Source organism: Eucyclogobius newberryi, unplaced genomic scaffold, assembly GCF_026437365.1.
Source record: "Eucyclogobius newberryi isolate DKJ021-1_F unplaced genomic scaffold, fEucNew1.0.hap1 SCAF_5, whole genome shotgun sequence".
Classification (NCBI taxonomy): Eukaryota; Metazoa; Chordata; class Actinopteri; order Gobiiformes; family Gobiidae; genus Eucyclogobius; species Eucyclogobius newberryi.
In genome coordinates this window covers 29,055,352-29,067,561 of record NW_027316167.1, presented here as the reverse complement: position 1 = coordinate 29,067,561, position 12,210 = coordinate 29,055,352, and the positions used below count along the sequence as shown (strand labels likewise).

Here is a 12,210-nt window from a genome sequence, read left to right as displayed (position 1 = left end):
ATGACTAGAAATGAATATCTTTGCTACAATTGACAAGTACAGTAAATGAATGCCTCTCTAGAGCTAGATTTATTTTTAAGTTCTTTTTCTTTGCTGCAGTGTTATGTTGAATGTGAATGCATTTTGTGCACTTTCTTGCTTGCTGACACCTGAATGTCCTTGACAACTCGGCTCTTGTCAAGGATACTGTGAAATTTCAAGTTAATCAAAGAAATATGCTTAGAAAACTAGGTTACCCATGCTCAGTGGCAGGAATGTAACTTAATGCATTTCGTGACAATCAGACGACAGGTGAAGTTTTAATACAATAGTTTTGGGTTTTGCTAAAACGCCTTGACCTTGACACATCACAGTTGTTCTTGCACAAACGGAGATTCCTATTGTGTTGCCTCTATAAACCTGACTTTTCTTCGTCACGCTGCTGCTTATCAAACTAAAAATGCAATATACCCACACTATAATGTTGTTTTCTCCTTACTGACATTCTCAAAGCTTCATAGCACTTCACTTATTACATCTTCCACTGCTGAATATTTCATATCCCTCCACCTCCTAAAATAAAAACTGAGGCTGTCAACTGTTACACATGAACACATTAACATATATGATCCCCTTTTGGCAACTTCAGATGGCAAAGTTAACTGCTTTGCAAAGAGTTTTGCATTAAAGATGCCGTGTCAATCTTAAGTCAGTTGAGGAAAATACTGTAGATTGAAGGTGAAGTTCCTTTTAACAACACAGGCTTGTGAAATTGTTGGTTGTAAAAATATGTTTTTGTAGTAATATTGTAATAGTATAGGTGATGGCCCAGTATATACTTCTAAATAATATTCGCAAATCACTTGCCTGCAATTATTGTTTAAATGTATGAAAAATAAATCCTCCCTGTTCATGCACCTCTGTCATCCTTTTATACAGAGCTGAATTCTTCCACATTTTCATTTTCTACGATGACCACACTTTACTGTGACATGATGACACAACTTTCTCTTCTCTCAAATTCGCAATTTTTAACTTATTATTTTTACAACAGCCCTGGTATTGGCTCACTGTGGGATTCTGGCTGGAGTTGAAGTCTGGAATTCCTTTTTTATATAATTGTTTTTTTGATTTTATGATTTGTTAAGGATTGCGCAATCTCCTACAAATGAGCAGTATAGCTAACAAAAAACATGCACATCCCCATGAAATCTAGGATTCTGTTCAGCACACGCCCCTTTCCCCCAGAAGCATCCATCAGACGGGGCCAGACAGCACCCCTGCTCCTTCTACCAGCACAGAGACTGTTGCTGTTGCTGGGCTTTGGTGCCTGGGAACTGACCCTTACCTGTTAGGGTTTGACATCCCGTCCTCCCCGTGCCCCCAACAAGCATCACTTCTTTCACTATGCATTCCGTCACGCCTCTTTGCTCTATTGCTGAAGGGCCATATATTATTTAGGAGGCAGCCTTGCGGGTTTTTGTGCAGACCAGTTGAAAACCTGTCAGGTGAGGTGCCATGCTGTGCACAAAAAATACCCCAAAAGAGGAGAAAAAAGGCATCTCAAGTCATATATGTTGTTTTGTTTTGACAGGGTTTCAGAAAGAGTTTGGCTCAAATCCGCTTGTTTTTTAGTGTTTACAGTTCAATGTTTGTTGCTTCAGAGCATTTCAAACATTAGCGGTTTCTCTGTCACTACTGTCATATTAATACCCACATCAAAATACACAACGTTTTTTTTAGGTACAACCCTAACTAACTATTCAAATCAACTTAACTTTTTACCAACCACTTCCATTTTTCCACCCTTGCCTAGTGTAAGCTTATTGTAATATATCTAAAATAAAGCATGTATTAAAAGAGCAAACTTTGCCAAATTCTTTTGTAATAGACAATTTGAAAGGTTAAAAAAGTCCAGTTTCTTACCTCGGAGCGCCCTAGCTTTTCTACCACATCCGTTGTCAAGAGACTCCTTGGTATTTTTGAGTGCATTGATTCAATATAATTCCATCAATACAGTAGAAAAAGCTTCAGTTGTAGTCATCTGGACTCAGTTAGAAAAAAAAATAGACGTTTCGACTCTCATCCAAGAGTCATTGTCAATAACGTTATTGACAATGACTCTTGGATGAGAGTCGAAACGTCTATTTTTTTTTCTAACTGAGTCCAGATGACTACAACTGAAGCTTTTTCTACTATGGAACACGCCTGGACGAATGAGGGATTACACCGACATATTTCCATCAATACACACCATCTTTTACTTCTATTCACTCCAATGCCTGGCTTTTTTATCAAGTCCAGCTGATGCATTTCACTCAAAATAACTGGATGGACACATGGATGGACGATTCCTAATGTAAAAGACAAACCAGACCATTTAAAATCACTAAAATTAGACAGGATGATAAAACCGTGGCTGATTGAAACGCACCAAAGGGTTAGAAGGGGCTATAAGCATGTCGAAATGTGCATTTGTGCGCAGGCACCAGATGAAGGGACAGAGTGACAGGCAGAACTGCACGAGTTGATTATTTTCCTGCTCACTTATTAGGATGCAGATTAGCGGCATTGAGGAACATCTGGGCGCTTTTGTCAGCCCTTTCCTCACAGTCCTCTATTCTGAGCCAGTATATCCACTTCTCATCCCTCCTTTCCTGTCCTCTCTCCTCCCGCTGCACTCCTTTGCCTCCTGTCACTCAACGCTGCCACTTCTTATGCACTCATTTACATGCACAGTTCTTTCAGGGCGGCGTGTTGCCCGGAGATGGATTGACACTGGGTGATGTGTGCGTTCAGATCGCTCGGGACAGATCGGGACAATAGTAATGGATTTGCCTGTGTGCTGTATTCTGTGTGCTTGTTTCTCTACTTCCACCAGTCGTACGTCTTGTCTAATATAGGCCAAATGTGCTGTCTATGTGATTTGTATTCGCAACTTTCAGGAACCCAGATTCCTCTTTTTATCTTCACTGAAAAACTTCTAACCCAGATACACCGGCTAACATTGTTTAGCATATAATGTGTACTCTGACAATGTTCTGTGCCATTATGGTGTACATAATTTACACATGCATTAGAAAAACCCTTTTTAACCCATTTGCATGTTTACAAGTTTATTTTGTCACTTCTGGCCTCATTCGGAGAGAATTATACTTGCTGGAAGACCAATTAGCACATTATATGCAGGACTTTAGGCAACAGCAACCATAAGTGGTGCCACAATTTCATTTTGTTTCCACTGTTGATTTATGATACTATCAGCTAATCGGATTCTCTGCTAATTCATTTGGTTATTTGACCCTCTGAGGATTCTTTTAGTCTAACCCCGGCAAACCCACTGTAAAAACTCACATACAGAAAAACTGTTATCTTATATTTATACATTTATAAAATATTCCTTTAGTGCTGCCCAGTGGTCGAGTGGTTAAGGCGTTGGCACACATACCAGGCTCCATGTGCAGCCAGCTGCAGGTATATACCTCTCTAAGAGAGCAGTGGAGCCTGTGCTGTGTTTTTGGGGGTGCTGAGCGTTCTGTACCTCAGCAAACAGGGACAGCTCCCTTTGGGACTCTTCCCTTCTGGCACAGTACAGCCTTGTCTTACTTACACTTACACCAGACATGATCATAGCCAGTCAAGCTAAAGCTGCTTACAGCTTACACTGTGTGATGTTGTGCAATGTAAAGATCTAAATTGTTCCTAAACTGCACGACTGTACACCATGACTGTGCACTGAATATGCATGAATATTAACTTTGACCTTTGCCATAAAACTCTTTTGGTTTTATTAATCAGTGTGACCAATTTATGTATTTAAAACAATGGAATTTTAGAGGTGGGTGCACGGTGGCAAAGGCGGTTAGCGCTCTTGCCTCCCAAGAAGGAGATCGTGGGTTCGATTCCCGGACCAGACCAACATCACATGATCTCTCTGGGTGGAGTCTGCATGTTCTCCCCGTGTTACCGTGGGTTCTCTCCGGGTTCTCCGGCTCCTCCCACCGTCCATGTGTTAGGTAAAAATTGGTGACTCTAAATTGTGAATGAATGTGAGAGTGAACTGTCTGTAATGTCTATGTCTCTGTGTTGGCCCTGCGACAAGTTGGCCACTGTCCAGGGTGTACCCCGCCTAAGGCCCGAAGTCACTGGGATAGGCTCCAGTCACCCGCGACCCCGAAAGGGAACAAGCGGTAGAAAATGGATGGATGGATGGAATTTTAGATGAGTTGGAAAATGTGTTTTTCCCAAGTTGGTTCAGTTTTGTTTCTGACCAGATTAGGCCTAGTTTTGTCCTGATCTTGATTTCGCTTCAGTCCTTGCCTAGTTTGAGTTACTTAAACCTAATCTAATAAAGTAACTTATGTTTGTGATCACACAGTCTTGTGTCTCTGGTTTAGACCTAGTATGTTATAGCCACAATAAGTCCACTTATGGCCCTGCTTTCTTGTTGAATATTTTTTAGATCTCACTTTTTTGAGAGTCCTAGTTGTAGCACATACTGAAATGTTGTACAGTCTGACATATCACTATGGTGCTTCTGTACTTGTATCAGTACGCATGTAGACTAGCCCGCTTCTGTACTTGTATCAGTACGCATGTAGACTAGCCCTGCAGTCAGCCGCCACAGCCTGAGGACAATGAGAAGTGATGAGCCTCTCAGAGAAACTGTCTCTCAGCTGTCACGCACTCAGCTCTGTCTGTGTCGTTATAGTGACGCAACACGTCACCCTCGCCTACACTCCCACTTTCTACTGTTAGACAAGTGTTCAAATCGGTGTGTGAGCTGGACCTCGGCTGCCCTGAACATCGTGTGGCCAAGTCTCCATGACGACCGTGACTTTTTTATATTGTGTGGAAGAGGAGGCCATGAGCTAAGTGCTTAAGGTCACACTCGTTTAAGGCACTGGACACACTGCATGGATGTCAGATGTTGGTCTGCATTTCCCCCATAACCTGTGTTCATACTTATTCTGGTTTGATCCCAGTTTAGTTCTGACAGACCAGATTTACAAAGCAGTGGACATGTGTGACACAGTATCGCAGTATAAATCGCACCAGCCAAAAATGCATAATAGAGAAGAAAAATACTTATATAAGTCGCACTGGAGTATAAATCGCATTTTGGGGGGAAATTTATTGGTACTTGAGTTTTTTATTTAAATTAAAATTTTATTTTAATTTCACAGCATATGTAGAAAATGTATAAGATTTACATACTTTTTTTCATAGATCTGTGTGGGAATCGTGAACCGTGAAAAGTTTTTACTTTGTTAGTAATTTTTTTTATCAAAACATGTCATGCAACGCTATTCTTAACTCATAAGGATAAAGCTTAGCTTTCGTGGAAAATCAATGAGCAAATGAGCAAAATGATCAACTCTGTTGTTTCTAAAGTGTCATTCCAGGCTAGCTCCCATGAGTTTTAGTTTCCAGGCTCAGCGGGCTATTCAGTAATTTAGCCTAATTTTTAAAATATATAGTTTTGTGATAAACAACATGGTAAGTGTGAGTTTGTTGATCATTTCAATAACGACATCACTAATCTGAGTGTACTTCTGTTCTCTGGATTGTGTGGTCTTTTGTGTGTTTTATTTATTTATTTTTAAATGGATTTATTGAATACTGTTTTATTTTTTTAGGACTAGTACGATTAAATGGAGCACATATTAATTTTTGTTTTGTATTGTTCTCTGGCTCTGTGCAGCACTACGGAAACTGCTTGTTTCTCAAATGTGCTGTAAACAAAGTGGATTTGGATTTGTACGCTGCATGCCAAAATACCAACGTAGATGGACTATAATGTCTCTTCACTCCATGGAATCCTTGTTGTCCATTTATTCATGATTGCCACAAAAAAAAAGGATTTCAAAGAAGTTTGATTAGGATAACACATTTTACAACCAAGTCTTTGCTGGCTCGAGAGGCTTAGCTTGTGTTTCATCTCAGTGTAATCTTGAAATGATTAGTATTTTTCATGCCAGGCTTCCACACACTCTCTGACTCACTACATCTGGCGTTTTCGCAGAGCATCAGTGGCTCTTGTTGCACATGAATTATTCCCATCAAGACTGCTGGCTATTTTGCACCAAATTCAAAAAGCACATTACCCCCCCTCAAAAAAACTCGGTTGGTTTCTTTCTGACTGGAGTGGCCATTATCGCACCGTGATGGACGCCGGTGCACACAAAGTGACACTCTGACTAGTTCATCATTCACTTGATTAGGTTAGTCCAGGGAAGACGTTGCCATCATTCTCAATATTCCCACAGAAAAACAGGCTGGCATGTCTCTGTGTGGGAGGTAAGAGAGTTTGGGTATTGGCAGGAGACAAAAAAATCTGTTTGCGCCTCTATGCATGAGAGCTATTCTTGTTTTTGGCCATGGAGGAGCTGTTATGTTTTCTTTGGAGAGATTGAAGTATTATGAACAAAGCTCGGGAAGAACCGATCACCGCAAGCTGCTTTTTGCTCTGTTCGGAACATTGCAACAGGCGCACACAGTCGTTCAGTTCCCTGCACAGACATGTTTCATGTAACGTGGCTCACACCGGATTGATCTGTGTCTCACTCTCACTTGAGTTCTTCACTTGAATCAATCTTCGAAGGCTCTCGCAGAAAGCTGTCAGGACATTAAAAAAAAATACTTTATACTGATACTTTATACTGGTCGAAACGTCACAACGGCAGAAGAAAACAAAATAAATCTAAATTGTGTTAAATCCAGTGTTCAGAAAAGCACAGTCTTCTTTCTCATCCACAAATCAAGCGCCATTCTTTGCACGGTCTTGAAAAACAAAATAGTCTGCAGTTTTCCTAAAATAGGTTGAAGCATGTTTGTTTTGGTTGCGGTTGTTTTGACCAAACCACAATGCTGCGCTGTGATTGGTTCCAGTCCCACCTGCAGGCCCTAAATGCCCTGTGATTGGCTCGTTTACCACTGGCGCGAATTCACGAAAATCCTGAAAATTAAACTTACTGCTAAGGTAACGTTTCATGATGTTCTCAGCAGAATGAATAGCGCATTAGTCAGTAGTACACAAGGAATTCTGCAAAAAGAGTTTAAAATAAACTAGTTTCACATTTTTAAGACTAAAAATCAGGTACAGCATCTTTAATTTTCAAATAAACATTAAAATATTCTATCCATGGGTTTTAGAATGTTGAAGAAAGAGTTGCCATAGCTATTTACAATTTAAAATGAAGTCTTATACTTTCTGAATGAGGAGTAAGTCTTTGAGGAAGCTGAAACCCATGAACACCTTCCTATGATACACTTTATGGACATTCTATCCATAAATAATTTAATGTTGGGTCTTATGCTGTATTTGGTGTACATTTACTCCCTATGTTCACAATTCAAGTCCTCCAACAGAAAACTAGGGCTGGGAATTGCCTAGTACCTCACGATACAATACCTATCCCGATACAGGGAACTTGATATAACGCACATCTGATTCATGATATCTGTTAAAACCGAAGTTAAAAGTTTACTAAAATTATGTTTTAATTAGGTAGAATAACAAAATGCATCAGAATTTCATGTTCACACCGTCCTCTGCTATGAGTAAATCACATTTTCAGCTCCTCAGCCTTGATGCACCAGTCTGTAAGTTCACAACTGTAGAACGTGGCAATTTACAATGACTTCATGTTGTTTAAAAGTATCACAATACTCATCTCTGTATCGATACACGTATTGCCAAGAAGTTCTCCACAATATATCACGATATCGATATGTTGAGCACAGCCTTACAAATGACTTTCTAATCCCCTGCTCTATTGATTTACAGTGTCAGTGACAGTGGTGCCGGAGACTGACCCCACACAACATGAAATTCAAACATCTGTGATTTATTGATCAACTAGGTCCTTTGTAGATGACTTTGCTGCAGACCCTCTGATGTGTTGATCTACTCATAATCAAAGGCGATAGCAGTGTAATTATTCCGTGGGCAGCCAATAATGACTTTGCTCAACCTCTGAGCCCTGTTACGGCGCCGCAGTGTTTTAGCTGCACTATCTTGAGGTTTGGGTTGAGTACAGGAAAGCTGCCATTTCATCAAACTGAACTTTCAATTTATGGACGCATCGATCTATAAACATAACATTCTGAAGTTTAGAAAGAAAATAAACCCAGATGTAGTCAATTCAGCAACAGACTTCGTATTCAAAATCATATCCCCTAAACATATGATCTGCATAAACGGTGCACACCGCTTTTTTATTCCTTTCAGATTAAGAAGTTCTCCACAAGAACCAAATGTAATTAGCTTACTTTTTATTTCTCTAGTGTCACATTTTTTGCTTAAATAAAGAATTCATTGTGAACTGTTATCCACATTGCCTCAATTCATAAGATAAGACCGAGAGTAGATGGACTAAATTTTTTTCCCACAACTAGCCATAATTTGCAGTGGAAAATGTCTGGCTCCGTCTTGTCATAATGAGGCGCAGTGCACTCGTTTGGCATTCACCCCTTCTCTGCTTTCTGTGTCCTTGGACAATACACATCAGATGCTTTGCCTGTATGAATTTGTGTGTTTGTGAAGCAAAAATATTGATAACAAATGTTGTATTTGTTGGGAAATTTGGCTCAAGAATCTTCAAAGACTGCGGGACTTGTCAGATTAGTATTCGCTGCTGTTTTTCGTTCTCGTGTGGTGAAGTAGTGAGTAGCACCGTCTGTGGTCAGTTGAGGTTAAGCAGTTGTCAGTTGGTCGGAACTACATCTGAATTCACCTTCGGGCGTATTCTTAATAAGCCTCAGAACATCAAAGCTGTGTGCAATTTATTTTCAAATCAAAGCCCAGAAAGAAGACAAAATATTGAGTTTATTCGCCCAGTGGTGGCAAAGGCCATCTCATGGAATAATCCGTTTTCCTAAATGGTGCAATGCGGGCCTCTGCCCACCCGTTTTATAATTATAACAATGGTCATTTGAGCATTATTTACAAGTTTATGACACTATCCTGTATGAATGATTATTGTATGTATATGTATTTAAAGTATTAGATGCAGCCTTTCAACCAACGTTTAATGCTCACATTTACTTTAGTTTACTGTTATACACGCTTACTATAGCTGTGTGCGCTGGTCTGCATTGTAATTGTTAGATGTGAGCAATTGAGCAGAGAACCTTGGCAGTATTCATAGTCTCTACAGCTCCAAATAAATCCATAATAAGAACTCCTGCAGGGTCTTGTATTTATTTGCATACCGATTTGTACAGCATATACACTCATTTTCCTGGAGTCCTGCAAATCAGACATAAAGCAAGCGAAACATTGTCTTAATCTGTACCGTCAAGGGAAGTAAATGGAATGTGTATGATCAGACCACAAGGGAACTACTACTACTACTACTACAACTACCACAACCTTGTTATTCAATGTTTTAGCTTAACATCTATAGGACTTGAACTCTGTGGTCCAGTCAAAGCTGAGGGAACAATTAAATAAGAAATCTATGATAAACAGTTTAAGTTTTGAGTAGCTATTTCTGAACGAGAGGAAATAAACCTACATGAGATTGTTGGTAAGATTATCTTTGTGCACTTGCTGCTCAATATGAGTTCTTAAGACTCAAGACAGCACTCACAGAAAATCACAGAATTAAAATGAATCAGAGTATATTAACTGTATTTGTTTTGGAATAAAAAATGATTTATTTGAAATCCAGGATAAAAAAGCCACTCACTCACACCAGCAATTAGTTATACATGGTCACTGAGAATTGTGCAGAGGTTTTCGAGGAGCAGGATATATTTAGTTTATTGCCAAATCTACATGTTAAAAATGTAAGAATGTACAGCTCCAATAATACAAATTAGGCAAATCTTTCACTTATAGAGCACCGTGCAGTGTCCAGACAATTAATCAACAGTGATGTTCCCTTGAATATGTGCATTCAGATTGACTTGTTGTTCGGTGCGCACCTTATTAACAAGTATTGGACTCCTCTGTGACTTCATCAAGCAAAGCATCACGTCGCCGCAGAACCATTAGTATGCTAATAAAGTCAAATTTCTAATGACTGATTAGCAATTCAGCTGATTCTGTTCCTGCTCCGCTTGTACAACCTAATCACGAATAAGCGAAGTGAGCTCCTATGATGCATTTATACATGTAAACACAATGTAATAGCTTCTGAATGTTCTGTTGCCGGGAATGTGTTGTCAGATTGTTCTCTTGTTTGCATTGCACATAAAGAATCCAAAGGTTGTTTGGCTTTGAGTTAACTAACACTGATTTTGTCTTCTTTTCTCCATAGTTCTCAGTGGCCTCTGCTCCAACAAATGTCCTGAGGGAGTCACGGTAAAAAATATTATTTTAAATACCTTACTATCAGTACATAGAGATGTTTTTCACCAACTACGTAAACCTTTCAAGAGATGGGTACATTTCCATATGTTTTGCTTAGCCTTGAATGTTGAGTATGGCATTAAAATGATCTATCTCCTTGGAAACGAGCTCACCAGGTCACAGATCAGATCTCCGAAGACGTGAACTCGCTGTAAACTCACTGTAGGAACTGATGGTTTTCAGTTGATTTGAATACATTCAAGATGGTTTAGTTTAATGGCAGACTGTGGAACATTCCAGGAAAAGCAATAACATCTCCATGGAGAACCAGAAAATGACATGCATCTTTAGGGCAACTGCAAATGCATTTGAGTGGAGAAAAGTAGATTAACATCATGATGCTGGCTAATCCCATGGCACATCTGTTGGAAGGAATCTTATAATTTATGTTTTATTGGTCTATTATAATTGATAAATATGACATACAGTATATAACATGGTATTGACAAATGTCCTTTGTGCAGCCAGCTAACATGTCACGCAGTAGAGCTAATCTAATTACAAAATAAAGCTGTGGAACTTCAACTCAATCATCATTAAAAAAAAAGATAAAATGTTTTAACAGTTAGTTTTCCAATACATCTAGAGTTAGTGTAGATTATCGCTTTGTTTGAACCCTGGCCCATGCTGCCACTCTGAATTTAATTATCTCACTTATGGATAGCATTTATAATGACAAAATCAGTGAGGCTGTTTCCATACAAAGATGCATAAATTGCATGAGCCTTGGTCCTCGAGCTTGGCCCTCCTTCGATGACTGGATTTACACTTACATAACATCAGCTATCCACTATTCACTCTTACCTTGAGTTTTGAAGTGGTTAATGATGTTTTGAATGTTATTACAAGTGAAATGTGGATAGAATGTTGGTATTTTGAAAAAGTATTACTTAAATAGCAAAATGTGGTCGCATGCATATTTGGGGGCTTGTCATTTTAAAGAAATCCTATTGCCAACGCTGTATATGTGTTTGTCCTTTGTCTATTTGTATTTGTTCCGTTTAGTCAAAAGATTAGCAAGATTATCATGGATCTCTGATAAATAAAGATGAATTAACTGAAATAAATGAGTGAAGGAAGGAAAAATGTTAAACATTTTCTAGAATTTCAGTTATTAGATTATAAGAAGGAAAGAGCTCAGAGAGTTTGTATTACGTTCACTTATTTTGAAATGTAATATTATTATCATTATTATGAACATATACTTTAACATTACGCTTTTTTCAACTAGTTAGTTATGATCTATAACAAAGCGTAATATTGTTTTATAGGTTTATTCCAACCACACTGTTGAGAAACATGTGGATGTGATTAAACGGGATCACAATAGCTGCAGTCCACGGTAGCAAGCTGTGGGATTTTTAAAAATGTTTTCCCTCATGGCAATGCAACCTCAAACTCTGACCTCAATCATAGTTAAAAAAATAACACCTAAGTACAGTACACTGTGGTTAGAATTTTCAAAGCAATGGCAGAATAAAGATTACTCAAACATGCATGAATCACGCAAAATACAACTTTGAGTGAGATAATGAGATGGAAATTATAGCATGCTTAAATGTTTTTACATAATATGTCTCCTTAACACTCATCTCTAAAAACAATGTGTGTCATATAATTATAGTGAACAGAAAAGAAGCCCAAAGTAACCAAACCACAGCACACACTAACACGTTGCTGGTTTTGGTGGTGTTTCCTTCTCCTTCTCCTTCTCCTTCTCCTTCTCCCTTTCCATTTCCCTTTCCCTTTTCCTTTTCCTTTTCCTTCTCCTCCTTCTTGTTGTTGTAACTGAAAGGTATGATGAACATGCCAGACGAGTAGAGCTTCAGGCTGTTACTGCCGCTCTCCACTTCCATCCATCAAGCCCTCCA

The 12,210-nt window shown here is 39.0% G+C and overlaps 1 protein-coding gene across 1 annotated transcript in view; it reads left to right on the top strand.

The window, feature by feature from the left end:
• itfg1 (integrin alpha FG-GAP repeat containing 1) overlaps window positions 1–12,210 on the top strand; it is a 131,125-nt gene that overhangs the window by 67,679 nt on the left and 51,236 nt on the right. Inside the window, exon 13 of the mRNA XM_072464665.1 lies at window positions 10,248–10,291. Coding sequence (XP_072320766.1) covers window positions 10,248–10,291 — 44 coding nt within the window. The remainder of the gene's footprint in view (window positions 1–10,247; window positions 10,292–12,210) is intronic.